At 46.0% G+C, this 20,000-nt stretch overlaps 1 protein-coding gene across 1 annotated transcript in view; it reads left to right on the top strand.

Annotated features, from left to right (window-relative positions):
* The window catches only part of bahcc1b (BAH domain and coiled-coil containing 1b), a 61,604-nt gene that overhangs the window by 14,782 nt on the left and 26,822 nt on the right, over window positions 1–20,000 (top strand). The window contains 16 exon segments of the mRNA XM_079658818.1: window positions 7,384–7,542; window positions 12,208–12,318; window positions 13,071–14,104; window positions 14,110–14,125; window positions 14,128–14,241; window positions 14,244–14,338; window positions 14,340–14,423; window positions 14,425–14,601; window positions 14,604–14,721; window positions 14,724–14,854; window positions 14,856–15,003; window positions 15,801–15,906; window positions 16,514–16,707; window positions 17,549–17,677; window positions 19,209–19,396; window positions 19,888–20,000. The exon segment at window positions 19,888–20,000 is cut by the window's right edge and continues 260 nt beyond it. Of these exon segments, the coding sequence (XP_079514944.1) occupies window positions 7,384–7,542; window positions 12,208–12,318; window positions 13,071–14,104; window positions 14,110–14,125; window positions 14,128–14,241; window positions 14,244–14,338; window positions 14,340–14,423; window positions 14,425–14,601; window positions 14,604–14,721; window positions 14,724–14,854; window positions 14,856–15,003; window positions 15,801–15,906; window positions 16,514–16,707; window positions 17,549–17,677; window positions 19,209–19,396; window positions 19,888–20,000 (2,917 nt within the window).

The raw sequence follows: 20,000 nt of genomic DNA, 5'->3' as shown, positions 1-20,000 counted from the left end.
TCTTGCTAAAGGGCACTTCAGCTGGCTGGATGCTGGTTAGAGGATGTTGTCCTCCGCCCTGCATACTTCGCTTCTGCTGCGTAGGTGTCTTTGTTTCCACTGGAGTTGGAGCTAACTTTAGCTGCGCCGCTGCTGCAAATCTGAGGCTGCAAACACAACCTTCACAGAGAAAGAATAACAAAAAGACTTTAATTTTGGTTTTCTTATTCCATGATAGAAGTTGAGTCAAGATTTACAAAGATAATGCAATTTCTGTATGGCTTATCTTCCATTTCTTTCTACAACATCTTCCAAGACTCCTGAGAGAAAAGCCTGAACTCCATTTAATAACTTATTTTTGTCTTGAAAATATTACAGCTCAAATGTTTTAAATACCTCTTAAATCATTAATTGTCACATAAAATAAAATAAAACATTAAGTTTAGTCCATTAAAGTAGTTTTAGTTGAGGTGAGCGTCTTTGTGGATTTGAAGATTGGTTTCCATTTTGTTTAGCTTGTAAGATAGCCTAAAGCTAGCTTGAAGGTATAGCTTATACCACGTTTTCTTCATAAATAGACATCTGCAAAACATCTTTGGGTACTTCTGAGGCGGTGAAAACAAACAAACAAACACTGACACATTTAAACCTTTAAAGTTGATAGGTCTATAGAAGATTGTGTTCAACAGCTAGCCGCTAGCATAACCGGCTAAGGCTAGTATGGTTGCTAGTAGTAAATCATTAAAAATAATTATATAACTAATTGAAAGTTAACTGAGGATTTTTTGGCTTCTTAGAGACAAAACTAAATTGCTATACGGTCCAAACATCAAACCATTACATCAAATATCCTGTTGAGTGTCTGCTTTCCAGGTTTTTGAGCCATCATTATTATTAAAAACTATAATGTAGATTGCAATTTGTAATCAGAAAGTAGTATTTATTGATAAGTGGTGAACTTGTATTGTGTTTGAACTTCAGTAGATCATGTGATTTAAGAAGAAACACATGTACCTGTTCATCTCCGCCTCCACTCTGCCCTTCGGCCCACAGTGACATGTTTTCTGTTAGACTCACTTTGTGCTCTTCCTGGTGTCTTGACCCCCTGGTGTATTTCATCCAGCAGCTTCAAATCATTTCAGTGTGTGTGTGTGTGTGTGTGTGTGTGTGTGTGTGTGTGTGTGTGTGTGTGTGTGTGTGTGTGTGTGTGTGTGTGTGTGTGTGTGTGTGTGTGTGTGTGTGTGTGTGTGTGTGTGTGTGTGTGTGTGTGTGTGTGTGTGTGTGTGTGTGTGTGTGTGTGTGTGTGTGTGTGTTTGCTGTGGCTGCAGACTGAATGAACCACAATGGGCGTGGCACAGGCCTGTCGGACTGGAGAACGACCTGAACTCCCAGAACAGTTTCCTCATTGTTTACTCAAAGTAACTGTGGGGGTTATGGTTGGGGGGCTCTCTCTCACACACACACACACACACACACACACACACACACACACACACACACACACACACACACACACCACACCACACCACACCACACCACACCACACACACATCCCTACACACGCAACAGTTAGACGGAATTGCATTATTGGCTCTCACCGCAGGCTTTCCTGAAATATCAGCAACCTTATGCTTTTAATTAGTGTGTTGTGTGTGTGTGTGTGTGTGTGTGTGTGTGTGTGTGTGTGTGTGTGTGTGTGCCCTGACGTATACCGTTTGTGTCTGTATGACCCCTTTTCCCCAAAATCCCCTGTTTTCTTTTGTAAAACATGGAAAAACTTACTCTAACAGCCCCCCCCCTTTCCCTCCTTCCTGCTTCCTAAGAACATCTCATGTGTTCCTGCTCTCCCTGACCATATATGGCCCTTCTTCCTGCCGTGGGTGTGTGGCGTCCCAAAAAGAGTATGTGGTCAAAAAAGCAGGAGCGTTTTCCTTCTTACTCAGTTTACTGTGGTCCATGTTCGAGGACGGAAAACAACAACCAGGATCCTTTTTCCCGGGGCTTTTCAGGCCGGGTCCACACAAGGTGCACTGTCGTCGTTTTATCAGTGTTGATTTAATTCCACCTGCTTTCATTTTCCTGTAATTTTCACAGCCTCAGAGCCAGCATATGATGTGCCTCTTCACATCCTCACCGGTGTTTGATGGTGTAAACGCACACATGTAGGTGCAGCGAGATTGGGATGTAACTACAGTTGTCTCGTGCATGCAGAGCTGGTAGTGTGTGTGTGTGTGTGTGGTTGGCTCGGCTCTGGTCCGCAGCCTGGGAGCCAGGCTTTGAGCTGTGCTGTTCTTACTCGGCTGATTTATGCGCCTCACAGGGAAATCTCTCATTTGTAGCTCCTTCATCTCATTTTCCCCCTCCACTCTTTCTCTCTCTTTCTCTGTCCTATCTCTTCTTTTCCCGCCGTAATGTGATTCAGTGCAGCCGCTCGTCCCAGGTGACATGCCATGCTTTGCTTGCACACCCTGCTCTCTCTAACATGAATGACTCAATTGATGAATAATAAGATAGAGCAGAAGGAAAATGCTATCCGGATCTAGTCGAGCAAAATAACTCCTTTCCTCCCCTGAACGTATTCTTTGTAAGCACCGCTCGGGTGCTTACTCACACATTGAGTGTGTTGGTGTCCCCAGTGCCATAATGCTTTTACGGAACTGTGTGTGTGTGTGTGTGTGTGTGTGTGTGTGTGTGTGTGTGTGTGTGTGTGTGTGTGTGTGTGTGTGTGTGTGTGTGTGTGTGTGTGTGTGTGTGTGTGTGTGTGTGTGTGTGTGTGTGTGTGTGTGTGTGTGTGTGTGTGTGTGTGTGTGTGTGTGTGTGTGTGTGTGTGTGTGTGTGTCTGTGTGTCTGTTTGTTTGTGTTTGTTTCCAAGCGCCTTCCACTGCCGCCTTGTTTGAGTAGCCCTGTCACTTGTGCAATTCCGTGGTGTCAAAACAGATCAGAAAGGTCTGGCTTGACTCCTGCCCCTGAATACACACACACACACACACACACACACACACACACACACACACACACACACACACACACACACACACACACACACACACACACACACACACACACACACACACACACACATACAGAGATTGAAGGCTCAGTGCCAGGGCCCTTGGTGGTTGGAGGCTTATGAAAGGGTCGGACTGGCGAGAGGTTGCCAAGTGTACGGCAATGAGCGTAACAGCCAAGCTAACGAGAGTCAGGACCTCTGACACACACACACACACACACACACACACACACACACACACACACACACACACAAAAGCAGACGCCCACACACTCACACACAGATTTTCTCGAGTCTGCCACTGGTGATGATGACTGGGAGAGCTTGAGAGACTGATGGTGACTGTGTGTGTGTGTGTGTGTGTGTGTGTGTGTGTGTGTGTGTGTGTGTGTGTGTGTGTGTGTGTGTGTGTGTGTGTGTGTGTGTGTGTGTGTGTGTGTGTGTGTGTGGGGGTGTGTGTGTGTGTGTGTGTGTGTGTGTGTGTGTGTGTGTGTGTGTGTGTGTGTGTGTGTGTGTGTGTGTGTGTGAGAGAGAGAGGGAGCGAGAGTTCAGTATATCAGTGTGTGGACAGAAGCTTTTGTTAATTGGCAAATGTGACAATAGAGCTTGAGAGGATATTGATCTTCAATCGGATGCCAATCGATCTAACTCGTCATCCTTCCAGGTGTGTGTGTGTGTGTGTGTGTGTGTGTGTGTGTGTGTGTGTGTGTGTGTGTGTGTGTGTGTGTGTGTGTGTGTGTGTGTGTGTGTGTGTGTGTGTGTGTGTGTGTGTTTGTGTGTGTGTGTGTGTGTGTGTGTGTGTGTGTGTGTATTGATCAGCAGCAGTCCATTTAGAGAGCTACAGCGTAGAATGTTCCTCCATTACTTTATATGCGTTTGCTTCTCCCTCCGTGTGACATTCATTATATCAACCCCTCCTGTTGGTGTCTTCCTCCTCTCCTGCCCCTCCTCTTCTTCCTCTTCCTCCTCATCTTCCTCCTCCCTTTTTATTCTTTAGAATAGAGAGAAACCTTGGGAGGGTCTGGCCTGTTATCTGTTGTCTAGCTGTTTTGTAGCAGCGGCTGAGACAAACACACAAAAGAAGGTTCAGGATTATTTTTTTCACATAGATTTCTTTCCCTTGCTGTTTGCAACATACTGTATATATTCTGTAAATGAGTTGGTTTAATAAGTCCAAGAGCAGATCTGTTATAATCCAAGGATGAGGAAGTAACCTTGAGTTTTGGGGTGCTTTTCAACATTGGACACTTTCTTTGCGTTTAGCATGAAAGCTTTTACTTTTTCTAAGCATGAAAAATCAGCATCTGAGCAGACCTGATTGATTCATCCTTAATTGAAACGGCCTTTGAGCCAACTTTTTTTTAAGCAACTTTGATTCTTGGGGTTAAATAAAATCCACCTTACTCTCATAGGTGTTATTTCAATCATCTTTTCACAGCAGCAAAAGTGTGCCAGTGTTCCGAGTTAAAAAGCTACTTTCGATGAAGAATTTAGTATTTCTTTCCTTTTTGTAGAAAGGTTTCTCCCCGTATGACTGTTAAACATGTGTCAAATGGTGCCTCTGGAGCTCCAGCTGTTAAATCCTGAATCACAGACACCAAATCCTGACGTTTATACTGTTGAGTCTCCAGATTTGCTGCTATCAAACTCCGCTGTGTCTGCGCTGGAAATATAACGACATCCCAACATTTATGTTTGGCCCCGTTATCCATGAGAATACCAGGAATATGCCAAGTAGCAAAACCTGCCCAGAAAAGCAAGGCACGTTTCCAGCACTTCTTTTATTTTTTTTGTATAAAACAGTGTTTAAGTGTTTTTGAGTGGATTTTCCCCTCAGCAAATCACATTACAGTCAATCATGAATAAACTAAAGCAGATTTTGTTCCCTGTAAGTACAGCTGGCCGTATTAGAATGAATAAAAACTCATAATTCGGATTCTTATTACCTTGGATTGTCAACATCCGAGGATTTCGCTGTCTGTGTGTTGACACACTTTTCCAAGTCATGGTGCCAAGCGGGGAAAATGGGAGGCATACGAACACATTTTCTACTTTAATTACCGCTCCGGAGTCTGAATGGAGCTGTTTCCTCTGTCAGCAGCTTGTATTTATAGTAAATACCGTATGCACATATATTAATAAGCTGCACGTAATCATGATGTCACTCGGGTCAAAGTCGACATTCTGACAGATCTGTTGATCAGAGGGTGAAACCCACTGAAGAGTAAAACCTGTGCTATGTTAGTTTTTTATCAAACTCATTATTCCTCCGCTATCTCTCCTCTGTTGTGGCACATTTTGCGCGATCACCCTTCGATGTTTCTACGGGAATCTTTCGGGAGGATGCAGCGTTGAAAGATGGAAAGGGAATGTGCGGATCAGGATAAAACAAAGGCGGAAACAGAGAGCAGGTAGAAAAGAAAAGGGAGGAGGAGAAAGAGAAACATTGACAAAAATAAGGTTTACGTTAGTGTCTGGCCTCTGAAAGGATTTTCCATATCAGCAGGCCAGAGGGAGCGGGCAAATAGGATCTTCTCCTCAACTCGCCAACAGAAAACAGACAGAGAGGGGTCGACAGGAAAGAGACGATGGGGGGGAAAAGAGATGAGGAAATGGAAAAAAGATGGAAGGGTGGAGATCTAAGGGTGAGAGATTAAAGAACAGCTGTGGGAAGAAAATTTAACGAGGAATGCCGAATATTTAAACCACTTATATCACTATTGTGGGAAAACAGTGTTTCTATGTCTTCTTTAAAGAAGCTGTATAGCTAGCGCTCCAACACAGTGTGCGTGATAGGCTAAGGGGCGGGACATCTCCAAGCGGTTGACCAATCACAACAGAGCCGGCCAGCTAACCAATCAGAGCAGACCGGGCTCTGGTTTCAGACAGAGGGTGAAAAGAGCTGCTGCAGCACAGTCAGTATGAGAACAATAAAGAGCTTTTTGAACATTAAAGCATGGAGACATGTCCCAGTAGAGACACTACATACTAATATGAACCTGATAATGAGCATACGAGGGTCCCTTTAATACAAGTTGAATGCATGTCCCTTGGAGACTATTCAAAATGCCTCATGTAACTTTAAAAATGTATGACTGCTATGCTGAAAACTATCTTTTTGTGTTTCTAATGTCTGTAGAAGAGCTAAGGTACGACAGTGCATCAGTCTGTATTTGTCGCTACGTGAGTGTGTGTTTCTGATCTGCCAGGAGAGGCCATGTGAAACCAGAGTCTTATATGAGCTGTGTTTTATTATGACTGGCTTCAAGACCACTGATCTCCGCTTGTACAAGAAGATATTTGGAGCCCAAAAAAAAGGAAAAAGCACTGTAAAAATATCCTGTCTCATAGACAGGGAGGGAAGAGCGAAAATAAATGTCTAGAAAGGAAAGTCTCTTCTTCTTCCAAACTTAATATGACTACAGAGAGGGGAAATATCGAACGCAGAAGATGGAGGGGTTTCTACTTTTAAATTGTCTTTGTTTGTGTGTGTGTGAGACAGATTGGTAGACAGTTGAAGGCACTTGTGGTTGTGGTTGATAGGGCGTTGGGTCGTGGTTTAGGCGAGGGTACTGTACATGTCTCTGTGTGTGTGTGTGTGTGTGTGTGTGTGTGTGTGTGTGTGTGTGTGTGTGTGTGTGTGTGTGTGTGTGTGTGTGTGTGTGTGTGTGTGTGTGTGTGTGTGTGTGTGTGTGTGTGTGTGTGTGTGTGTGTGTGTGTGTGTGTGTGTGTGTGTGTGTGTGTGTGTGTGTGTGTTTGACTGTATGTGTGGACTGTTGTGGTTGTGGTAATTGTCTCTGATGCGAGGCAGCATTTATGGGTAACGACCCACCCCTCTCTCACCCTCTCCCTCCATCCAGTGACTAATTACCTGATTCCCCACAGATTTGTTTCCTCCTTCCCCTACAACTGTTCGGGTTGTTCCACTAAATGAGAGCGTGCTGATAAGTGGAAATACATCCAAAGTGAGCCAAAGTGAGCCGGGTGTGTTCGCTAAAAACTGTAACAGGACGAGACTCCACATCTGAGCTGGCTTTCTGCCCTGTCTGCAGAATCCGGTTTTTACTTCTATTCCCAAACAGCAGTGTTTTGAAAAATCGTGGAAGAAGTAGATTTTATATTTAAGTAAAAGTAACAATGCTTTTCAGGAATTCATTTCTGTAGTGCCCGTCATCAAATGAAAAGCAGACAATTTTTTCATATATGTGTAAAAAAAAAGCTACATTTGTCATTATCAGTGTGTTTGACTGCAACTCTACTCTTTCCTTATTTAAAAAATCACTACCATACTTCTTCTGTGGTGTTGTTTGCTCATTGGTACCCCAGTAAGCCCCCCCCTCCTGTTACATTTTATCAGGAACCCCTCTCTAACCTCCCGCCTCTCTGTCTCTCAGGTGCTTCCTTCATGGGTTCCTTCCTGGCCAGCAGTCTGGGGTCGCCGGCCTCCCACCCTCCTCACCCCTCGGGACCCGCTGCCTCCCCTTCCTCCCCCTCCTACAGGCATGGACCCCATTCCAGCGCTTCCCCTATCTGGTTCCCTCATTCACATGAAGGTAAGAGACATACACACACAGCGCAGAGTGCTCGGGTCTCCGGTTAATCCAGGGTCTTGGTTTGGGATTAGATCGAGATGGAGCCATTAAGTGGTTTAACCAACACTGAGCTGAGGCCAAACACGCGCAGAGCTGACGCCTCAGATGATGCTACTTATAGAAATACACACACACACACACACACACACACACACACACACACACACACACACACACACACACACACACACACACACACACACACACACACGACTCTCCTCTGGATATATGTTGGGAAGCATGTGGCTTTGTGTCTGTGGCCGTTTTCTAGTTCAGAGCTTCAGCACGCTTTTATAAAAATGGTTCACACGCGAACCCTTCCTTTTCCTCTTGCCACATAAACACACAAACAAACACACACACCTTTATATCCTATAAATAACATTAGTAAACAGTATTTCACAATACGCTTCAGCCTCCTTTCACTCACTCATCTCCAGCCTTCCCTTCTCTTTTAGGGGTGAGTTTTAGGTTTCATGAGCCCCTACACTTCCCCCTCACACACACACACACACTGAAACTTACCCCCATTTCCACCATCCTCTCCCTCTTCACAGCCCCCTCCCCCTGCGACCGCAACCCCACCCTCAGGGCCCCTTCTGGGCTAACCGACCTCCAACGGCCACCTTCCTGATCAGACACACACACGCACACACACCAAAAAACTGTGCGCATCCACATACATCATGTCGACTGTTAACCGTTTGTGGTCAAAGAATGACTTAGTTATCTGTCACTTTCAGGTATGTGTGTGTGTGTGTGTGTGTGTGTGTGTGTGTGTGTGTGTGTGTGTGTGTGTGTGTGTGTGTGTGTGTGTGTGTGTGTGTGTGTGTGTGTGTGTGTGTGTGTGTGTGTGTGTGTGTGTGTGTGTGTGTGTGTGTGTGTGTGTGTGTGTGTGTGTGTGTGTGTGTGTGTGTGTGTGTGTGTGTGTGTGTGTGTGTGTGTGTGTAAGAGGATTTGACAGCAAGATGGGTCCAAACAGATAACCTAAAAAAAAAAGAGGCTTCAACAGAAAGACAGCTTCCGCCACAGGCTGTGTTTCTCAACTAACGGTGGAAACAGTCAGAATCCGTATTTCACGTTTCGCCAGTTTTTCACAAATTGGAGCAAGTAAGCGATAACAACCCGTGTTGTCGCCTTTAGGAAAGTATTTGACATCTCCAAACATGTTTGCCCGGGAATTAAATGGAAACCAGTCATCTTTTCGGGGCGGACGTTAACTTTTGTTTTTCTTGGATGTCATTCAAACCCTTTAACCGGCTCCCTGCACTTTGACATGTCAGAGAGAGTTAAATCACATATGTAATCAATAACAATAATTAAGACTGCATTCCTTTCAGGTGAGCCACTTCCTGGTATTGTGCACGCTCTCTCGTTAATGTTATTAGTTTCACCTGTGCTTTTCCTGATAAAACATGTCTACTGTGTAAAAGCCTCCTTCTGACTTATCAGTTAGATGTGAAATGTTTGTGAAATCAAGAAAATTCCACACATTTGGATGTTAAATCTATTTCTATCATAACTTCAAACTGTTTGCACCAGAGAAGCAGGAAAAGTAAATGATGGTGAGTCCAACTTTTGCAACTGTTAATGAGGCAGTTTATTCCCTCCTAATCCTATACATTCTCATTTGTCACATCCTGTTGGTAAAGTAGTGTACAAACCACATTTAAACACAGCCTCTCGCTCATAGAGGCAAAACACTTCTGCAGCAGCCAAAAGTAGTCATTTAAGGTAAGAAGATAAACTTGTAAGAGCCTGTTCTTACACTTAAAATCTTTCCTGATGCAGCTTTAAAGCCTTAAAAAAAGAAGAGAAGAGTTTTCTGTTTGTTCAACTGCCTCATTTGCAGCTCGTCGAGCGATAAATAGCGACAGTTAAGCCTCCAGAATGAGCGCTAATGTCGCCCGGAGTGACTGTGTTAAATCAGATTCGAAGAAAGAGTCGGAGAACGTGAACACGAGAGAGAGAGCAGCGGCGGGGAAAAGAGAGCAAGAATGTGTGTGTGTGTGTGTATGTGTGTTTGTGGAGGGAGAGTGTGTGCGTCTATCAGACAGATTTTGTGTCTGTGTGGCTCGGCTTTGATGTCTACACACACACACACTCTCACGCACTATCACGTGCACACACACTACAAATGATTGTTTTTAAGAATTCAAGCCAGGGAGCTCCGGTAGGCGGTCTGCCAGCTGGCCACGGTCCAGAGAGTGGAGCATAGCCAGCGCACAGCGAAGAAACCTGGCCGAAACACACACACACACACACACACACACACACACACACACACACACACACACACACACACACACACACACACACACACACACACACACACACACACACACACACACACACACACACACACACACACACACACACACACACAAAGAGAGTCGCAGATGAGACATATTCACGAAGAAATGCATAGTTGTTAAAAAAAAGGACATGTTCCCTCACACACACAAACATTTTTTCTTTCTCTGTCTCACACACAAACACACACACACACACACACACACACACACACATACACACACACACACACACACACACACACACACACACACAGCTATCCGCTCGCTCTCGCTCTTCCACACCTGTCCTTGTTTTTTGTCCCCCCTCTCATGTGCTCTCGCTCCTCTCCTTACCTCCCCTTCCACTTTCCTCTCATCTCAGCCATCTCAAAGCTCTCCACTTCCCTTTCACTTCCTCCTTCATCTTCCGTCCCCCCTCACACACACACACACACACACACACACACACACACACACACACACACACACACACACACACACACACACACACACACACACACACACACACACACACACACACACACACACACACACACACACACACACACACACACACACACACACACACACACACACACCTCTCCATACGCCTCGCAGCAGCACCAGATTGGGGGCTTTTCATATTGACAGCCCTGTTCTTCTGTGTCTCTTTTACTTTTACATCGTTCGTTCAATCGCTTTATCCCTTCTTCCCTTCCTTCCCTCCTTTCTCCCTCCCTCCCCCCGCCCTTTTTCCCACCGTGTCCCCTTTGTTCCCCTCTTTTTCTCTCTCTCCCTCCCTCCCCCCTGAGTTTTATCACTCATCATTACCCGGGGGATTGGCTTTAGATGGCTGATAGAACCTTTTGGCTAATTGTCACCATTTAGATTCCCTGGTTGTTAACCAGTCAGAGTAATCGCACACACACACACACACACACACACACACACACACACACACACACACACACACACACACACACACACACACACACACACACACACACACACACACACACACACACACACACACACACACACACACACACACACAGTGGCATGTACACAGTCATGCATTGACATTGCAGCATGAACACACACACACACACACACATGCTGGGAGCAGTGAGGGGTGTTGGTGGTTTTGCAGTTCGACTGTGGAATGCGTAGGATGAGTTTTTATGGAGTGCTGTTTACTTTGGCCACCACCGTTAAACTTTTAACGGCTGCCAATTAACGGGCCGGCAAGGACACTCTGTGGGGCATGAAACCAGCTGCTGGAGAGCACACACAAACACACACACACACACACACACACACACACACACACACACACACACACACACACACACACACACACAGTCACACACACACAAAGACACACTGTCCAACCCTTTTGGCTCCATATCGTGGACTTGTATGCCTCCTGTGTGTGTGTGTGTGTGTGTGTGTGTGTGTGTGTGTGTGTGTGTGTGTGTGTGTGTGTGTGTGTGTGTGTGTGTGTGTGTGTACTTGTGCATGGACTTTCCCCCCCCCAAATAACACCACTCCTCGACCACCAAGACAACTCCACATACACACACACACACACACACACACACACACACACACACACACACACACACACACACACACACACACACGCACGCACACACACACACACACACACACACACACACACACACACACACACCGGCCATCACCCTTCTGCCCCCACCAACACAAACCACCGAGACCTCCTCTATCGTACGATACAGTTCAACGTCCTTGAAGACGAGGAACTGAGTGGAACGACTGTTCACCTCCCAATGACCTCCTGGGAGGTGTGTGTGTGTGTGTGTGTGTTGTGTGTGTGTGTGTGTGTGTGTGTGTGTGTGTGTGTGTGTGTGTGTGTGTGTGTGTGTGTGTGTGTGTGTGTGTGTGTGTGTGTGTGTGTGTGTGTGTGTGTGTGTGTGTGTGTGTGTGTGTGGAGGAGGGGGGGTTGTTGCGATGCTTCGTTCTATTTGTCTTTGGTTTGGGAAAAATGTATTTTGTAGAAGAACACATTCCACCCAGTTAAAGTGCTGAACAACACTTGGCAGTCGCTGTCTGCTGTGGTTTTTGTCACCACTCTGTCCACTCTAAATAATGTCAACTCATGTTGTGTGCTTGTCCGAAAAAGTGCATTCAGAGTGAAAGTAGCATTAACTGGCCATTTTTTTTTTCTTCTGTGTTTTCGCTCAAAATGGCCCCATTTTGTGATAGATTGTGGAGATAAACTGTTTGTTTAGAGGGCTGCTGAATGTCAACACTGCAGAAAGACATCAATTCTGTCTCCGTCTCCCTCTGACAGGATACCCGAGCTATTCAGGAAGTCTCGCTTCTCCTTTTCTCCCCATGAGTCCTCTGGATCACCATAGCAACGGCCTCTATGGACAGCACCGATTCTATGAAACTCAAAAAGGTAGGTGTGTGTGTGTGTGTGTGTGTGTGTGTGTGTGTGTGTGTGTGTGTGTGTGTGTGTGTGTGTGTGTGTGTGTGTGTGTGTGTGTGTGTGTGTGTGTGTGTGTGTGTGTGTGTGTGTGTGTGTGTGTGTGTGTGTGTGTGTGTGTGTGTGTGTGTGTGTGTGTGTGTGTGTGTGTGTGTGTGTGTGTGTGTGTGTGTAAGTGTGTGAGTGAATTTGACAAACTGCTTTATGTACATATATACTTCCTGCTCAATCAGCACTCTTCACAGGACTAAAAACAGCTGTTCACTTGTGGTTTAGTTTTGCAAGTTACACATTTGTTATTTCCTTTTTTCTACATAACTATGACACAGTTAAATATGGTGCTTTTGAAATGAGCCCGATCATGCTTTTGTGGTGGTTTTCCCTTTTCAATAACTGTGATATTTAAAAAAAGAAATATTGGTTTCATATTAAAAAAAAAACAAGTCTGATAATATCTTGTAAATCATTCGCCAATTTAATTGATTACAAAAATCGCGTTGCGTATAATTAATTTTCCCAAAAACAGTCAAAACTCACAATAAACAAAGCTCTAGATGAATATGACTTGTATCCTTTTTTATGAGGATCTTTTAACGGTTAATTATTTTTGGCAACGATAATCGTGTAGCGAGCGTCTGATATTGTGGCATTCCTAATTAAAGCAACTGCAACTTTTCTCAAATCTCAAACCTTGAACTTTAGTAACTTCATTTATTTTCCTCCAGATCACTTCTACCTGAGAAGCCTTCCTCCCCAGCCCCCCCCTGCTCTCCACCAGGTCACAGCCTCCCCCCCCCTCTCCAGACCAGGCCACCCACTTGGCTCCTGCAGCCGAGAGACGGACAACGGGGGAGGTGGAGCAGGCGGGAAGAGCACCAAGGACGTCGGCGAGAAAGGACTATCATCCGTGTCGAAGGCGAAGGAACGATCGAGCAGCAAGGAGCGGCACCAGGAGAGCAAAGACAAACAACATCATCACCACCAAACGAACCCTCCGACCGGCCACCACCACCAAGCGTACCCCCACCCTCACCCCCACCCTCACCACGCTCTTCTTCCTCACCTCACAGGCAGGGAGGAGGACCACAGACACCCTCTGGAGCGACACAAGGAGTACAGTGACAGTCAGGAGAAACACATGAGTGCCTGTAAACTGTCCAGTGGTGGTCCGACAGCAGAGACGGGAGGAAGGGACAGATCTCTGAGCAGCTGCAGTGGTGGAGCTGGTAGACCTCCATCAGGCAGGCGCTGCTCCAAGGATGGCTCTGTCAACGGGGAGATGAGGATCAGCGAATCCTCAGCTTCTTCTTCCAATGAATGTATGAGAAGAGGTGCATCGTCGGCCATATTGGCGCCTCCAAACCCTCACTCTGTGACTTCTTACTCCATGGCTCCCCCTCCCCCTCCGCCACCTCCTCCTCACGCTTTGCACATGGGCTCCACAGGGTGGCTACACCATGCACATCACCACCCTCATCCGGAGTTTTACTGTCCCCCAGCCCCTCTTACACTCACGCCCTCCAAAGATCCAGCATCTGGAGGGTCCGGCAGGGAGGGGAAAGCAATCAACCCGACTTATGTACCCTCAGCTGGGCCACTTGGAGACCTGTCCGCCTCAGACTGTCGTGGAGCAGGAGGAGGTGGAAGAAAGTCAGATGAGAAGAGTGGAGAAGGATCCTATGACAGTTCCTCTCATCATCACAGTCGAATTAGTTGCCAAAAGAAGGACAAGTCCCAGCCGCACCAGCAGCAGTTGGGATATGAAAAGCCGACAAACCTCCGACTGGAGCCACCAGACGCAGCACTTCAACAAACCCAACGGGCAGCCCGAGCTGACGTCCTGCAGCCTGGACACATCTTTCAGAGACGTAGAGGTGGTGGACGACGTTTACCGGCCTCGCTCCCACTCGAGGCCCAGGGGACGCAGCCTAGTGCCGGACAGGGACATCCAAGAATAGGTTCAACTCCTCCATTTAGGGATTGTTTCCCTCTCAGGTCCTGATGGGAGGTCGGGGTCGGCGTCTCAAAGGGAAGGACAAAAGGTGGCAAGGATACGGCACCAGCAGCACAGCAGCCATGGGAGGAAGTACCGAAGAGAGGGGAAGAGATGGAGGACAGACTGCATCTTCCTGGGGGGCTCAAGGGGGTTTTCAAGAGGACCAGAGGAAAGGCTCCCATCATGCATCAGGTGGTAACAGTGAAGTAAGAGGGCTCAGCTCCAGAGCTCCAAACAGTGACCAGCCTCCACCTCTATCCGCTCCGCAACGCACAACGCGGAAGGCGAGGGCAGTGCCATGAAGAACCTAATGAACTACAGCTCCCAGCAGCCTCTTCTGCTGCCACATCGAGGCCCATTTGGAGGTCTGGGCTGCCTCAAGCAGGTGGAGAGAGATCAGAGAAAGGGGACAAGGGAGGAGGAGCTAAAAGCAACACCTCCCAGCAAGACCCTCCCAAACAGTCGCTGCCTCCTCGCCGAGGCTCTGCTAACGAGGGCGAGAGGGGGGAGCGAGGGGGGGAAGGAGGCGGGTGAGGCAGGTGAGGGGGAGGTGCGACAGCCTCCGGTGGGTATTGCGGTCGCGGTAGCCAGGCCCCCCCATCGTTCCCCAGACAACACCCCCGGACACAGCAGACAGGGCAGGGTGCTGCCCAGCATGAAAGGTCAGACATCATTAATGGTCCTTGCTCTGAAAGTCAATTAATGCTATTTCTGTGCTCTGGCTTCATTAAGGCGGGGGGGGGGGGGGGGGGGGGGGGGGGGGGAGAATCTATGTACAGTATCTTATATTTCTTGGTCCTTTTTTGATGTTTACTGAGGACTTATTTCCGTAATTAACCGGCCAAATGGAGACAAATTAGCAGAGAAGCTTTAAGCATGTCCGACCTTTAGACTCAAACAGCTTCTGATTTAACCTTTAAATGGGCATTCACATATATATATTTTGGAAAATTAATTGATTGCTGTTTCATACATAGTAGACATTAATACATCCGTGTTATATTATTCCATTATTACACCCAAATTAAACCCTTTTTAAAACCCATATTACACTGTTATTATACCCCTGTTACACCCATATTATGCATTAATACACCCCCATCATGTTACAACAATATTACATTCCTATTACGCCCTTATTATACCCATATTACACCATAATTACACTGATATTAAACCATAATTACACTGATATTACACACATGGACCCAGCCTGTCAAATGACTGCAACCCCCAGGATACAGAAACCATTCCTGAAGTGTTATTTGAATAGTTATATGAAGCATGTGGAGGGTTGATTGATATACAAGAAAAAGGAACAATCTCTGGCACACAAAGAAAACCACTATATAAGATTATGTGTACGAGCGTCTGCACATAGTCTTCAGTTCAGTTGCTTTCAGATGTACTTGTCTGAAACACCGTCATGATATTTAATGTCACTTTGATTGTATTACAGCAGTATCACGCCCCATGTATCCTCTGGGTCGGGACGCAGAGGAGAGGAAGAGGATGACAGAGGAGCAGATCAACCTTCATCATCTGGACAGAGAAATGATCATGAGGTAAATACGCACACACACACACACACACACACACACACACACACACACACACACACACACACACACACACACACACACACACACACACACACACACACACACACACACACACAACCACACACAACCACACACATGTGCACACGGTAGCATCTATTCAGGTTTTCTTCCCGTCTGATAAGCTGCACTTCTTTTATTCTCTCTCCCAGTCTGCGGCTCTGCTTCTCTTTTCTCTCATCCCCTCACTCCATTTACTCTTCTCACCCTTTGATGTGGTATTTCTGTACCCCCTCACTCTCTCCCTCGCCCCCCCCCCTCTCTAAGATGAGATGTGGTGCATTAATGTTACAGGGACTAATACGAATGTCTCTGAAGTATCAGGCTCTTATTATGTAGTCATATTAGGGGAAGAACACATATAATGAGAACTCATAGACCAGGCACAAGATGATAGCTGCTCCTGTTGCCATCACATTTTCCTTTTTCTTGATGAGTATAATGGTAGTAGTGGTAATGAAGATGACAAGGATGAAGATAATGATCATAATGATGGTGATGGTGACTATAAGAGGGATAATGAAGATAATGACAAAGTTCAATGCCTCAACAGGGAAAACAAGGAGCGCGTGGAGTTCGCCCGGATACACCCTTCCAGTAGTTGCCACGGAGACCTGACCTCTCACCTCCTGGTTCCCGGTGGGGCGAGCAGGTTGGGGTCGGACCCGGCCGCTCACGCTCATCCGGCCCACCACCACTGGATGCAACGCACAGGAAGTCCCTCCCTCTGGATGGGACACTCATACGGTGAGTAGAGCGGAGTGGAGGGGGCATCATAATGTTTTATGGGCATTGAAAGTTTATCTGTGTCCCACACATTTTTAAAACAAGGCAATTTAAAGTGCCTTCCAATAAACATTGAAATAATTAAGACATATGGCAGCAGAAGGATTATATAAAATACATTTTAAAACACAAAAACCAAAGTGACAGTGCGGTGTAAGATATTAGATTTAATGAAAAGGCAGCGGTAACACTTTAAAGTCTACAGTCTTAATTTAAAACAAGTAAGTTGCAGCAAACCTGCAGTGCTTAATACATAGAACATTTTCTGTCTAATTGTATGTTTTTAGATCACATGTAAGTCAGTGTAGGGGTTTGTGAAAGGTCTTTTATTATTGATTATTGTTTTCATGTGTCTTTTGTTCAACCATGTGGCCAACGTTCATCATGCTTTAATGTTTAAGTCATGTTTTAATGTAAGAAACCCAGGTGTTTAAAACTGTACATTTACAAACCTTTATTGACAGAACATAGGTTTGATAACAACAGCAAACCGTTGACTTTTTTTGTCATCAAATCATATTCATATCATATCAATCAAGTCAAGCCACAATATAACGTTGTGTCTTACTTTAATTGAAGTAATAACATCTGAGTCCTTTAGTCTTGACATGACACACCTGGCAAAAGACACACAAAAAGACAAGGAAATGGTCTTTAAAAGGGTGCTCTCTTCTACATGTGTTTTGTTTTTGGTTCAGTGGATTCCACATGGTCCATTCCTTATGCAAACCACAATCTTTTCAGAGAAGTAAAATAAGTATGTAAATGCTTTCCTCATTTGACTAAATACATTGTTTTCCAGGTCTGAGTCACGTGGCGATGAGCCCTGGCTTCCCAGCGGGTCTGCAGCCCGTCATGGGGTCGCTCACCCAAGACCCCAACTCCCAGCTGGTGGTCCTCCCGACAGAGCCCGGGCCTCATCATCACCTCGGTAGTCTAAGCATCTTTTCTTACAACACACACATCCAGCAGAGCTCAGACACTCACTGCCCCCTTCGCTCCCTCCCTCTCTCCTTTTGTACCATCGGAGCCGCTGCCATTTCTCTCCCAGAGTTTTAGTATCATTGGCTAATCATAATATAATGCTCAACTAAGTCCCTCTGTCAGTGGGACCGTGTTTTATAGCTTCGTTAATGGGAGCAGCTATTCCATCGCCGCCCTCTGCATGTGCCAAGCGTTATGCAAACCATTTCAACTGGCGCTCATCTCTTGTGTGGTGGAGCACTGGACTTTGTGTGTGTGTGTGTGTGTGTGTGTGTGTGTGTGTGTGTGTGTGTGTGTGTGTGTGTGTGTGTGTGTGTGTGTGTGTGTGTGTGTGTGTGTGTGTGTGTGTGTGTGTGTGTGTGTGTGTGTGTGTGTGTGTGTGTGTGTGTGTGTGTGTGTGTGTGTGTGTGTGTGTGTGTGTGTGTGTGTGTGTGTGTGTGTGTCTGTGTCTGTGTCTGTGTGTGTGTGGACGGCTAAAGTTAGTTGTGCTCATAACTGGAACAAAAGAAGACATTGCTTAGTGTTATGGGGTTGTATTGCACATCTTAGCCATTTCTAGAGGGACAAAATAGTGTGCGTGTCTTTGTGTGTGTGTGTGTGTGTGTGTGTGTGTGTGTGTGTGTGTGTGTGTGTGTGTGTGTGTGTGTGTGTGTGTGTGTGTGTGTGTGTGTGTGTGTGTGTGTGTGTGTGTGTGTGTGTGTGTGTGTGTGTGTGTGTGTGTGTGTGTGTGTGTGTGTGGCAACGCTGCTTTGCAAACAGGCTGTGAAATTTAATTATCTCCCGCCTCCCTTGCCTCGCTCCGTGGAGTTCCTGCAGAGAGGGGAAGTGCATCCACTGAACCCTTCCCCTGGGAAACATTAGCCCACTCAGGCTAATCTCACAGAACAAAGGTTCCCAGCGACAAGGCAGCCAAGGAGGGATGTGTGTGTGTGTGTGTGTGTGTGTGTGTGTGTGTGTGTGTGTGTGTGTGTGTGTGTGTGTGTGTGTGTGTGTGTGTGTGTGTGTGTGTGTGTGTGTGTGTGTGTGTGTGTGTGTGTGTGTGTGTGTGTGTGTGTGTGTGTGTGTGTGTGTGTGTGTGTGTGTGTGTGTGTGTGTGTGTGTGTGTGTGTGTGTGTGTGTGTGTGTCCTAACTCATACAGTATGTGCCCAGGGTTGGGGCTTCACAGAAAACGAGTGTTTCCCTGAATAGAGTTAAAGTAGGTGAATGGAGGGGGTGAAGCATGGATTGATTGATTGCGGCCAACATACGGTTCACAGTTGTTACATGTTTTAGTTAAAGTGGCCGAGTTTCCTGGAAGCCAACATATAAAGAAGGAGCTGTTTATCTTTATGACTTTCCTGCAACGCTGCAAACCTGTATGTCCCAACTTGTTCTGAATGTTTAGCGATATGCAGACAGAAATGTCTTCCTCCCTTTTCCTTTTGCACCCATGTTCTTTTATTCATATCAAACTATTTTTATTTGTCTGCCAATCCAGATGTGTTGGAGCAGTCAGGTCTGTGGCCCCCTGTGTACGGAGGCAGAGGCCCTCCCTCTCACCTGCAGCACCACCAAGTGTACTCCCGCTCCTCATTCCTCCGTCAGCAGGAGCTCTACGCCCTGCAGCATCAGCACCAGCAGCAGCAGAGAGCCATGGAGCACATGCAGCGACACTCAATAGCACAGGTAACCAAAACCAATACAATGCATTTCATTTCAAAAAGATTGCATTTACACATTTTGGGAGCGATTACATTGTAGTGTGAACTTGTGAAATGCTGTTAACATATTTTTGCGCAATGGTGGACGATTGAGAATTAGGAAGTGTGGAAATATTGTGAACTTCCTCCTTGATTATTCAGGACTTTTTGACAGAAGAAGCCAATGCAAGTCATACTCAGCACTAATTATTTACGCCAATGACTTTCTCTTTTTCTCAGAAAAGGTTTTCACTGATAAGGAGGTGTAGGTGTGGCACTTGTGCGGTCTCACATTGCTCGATCATTTGGCGACCACACAGTGTGGCTGACTTTTTAGAAGACTATTTGATGGTTTTGTTTATATTGTGTTCAACTATATTGTAATTTAGGCAAACTGCTTGAGATATTATGAAGGAAATATCAGAAAATTAAATTTGAGGATGATTTATTCTTCCCTCTCTGCTTCCTCATCTACAGAGAAAACACGAGGAGCATGCTATCACAATAGAGGAATCTCCCCATGAATCGTCTGCATCCAGAACTCCTTCCTCTTCGTCCACCGCCTCCTCTCATGTGGCCAAACCCTTCTC

This window comes from Notothenia rossii (genome assembly GCF_949606895.1).
Source record: "Notothenia rossii genome assembly, chromosome: 11".
Classification (NCBI taxonomy): Eukaryota; Metazoa; Chordata; class Actinopteri; order Perciformes; family Nototheniidae; genus Notothenia; species Notothenia rossii.
The sequence above is the reverse complement of the archived record's forward strand: the minus strand, read 5'-3'. Positions and strand labels throughout refer to the sequence as shown.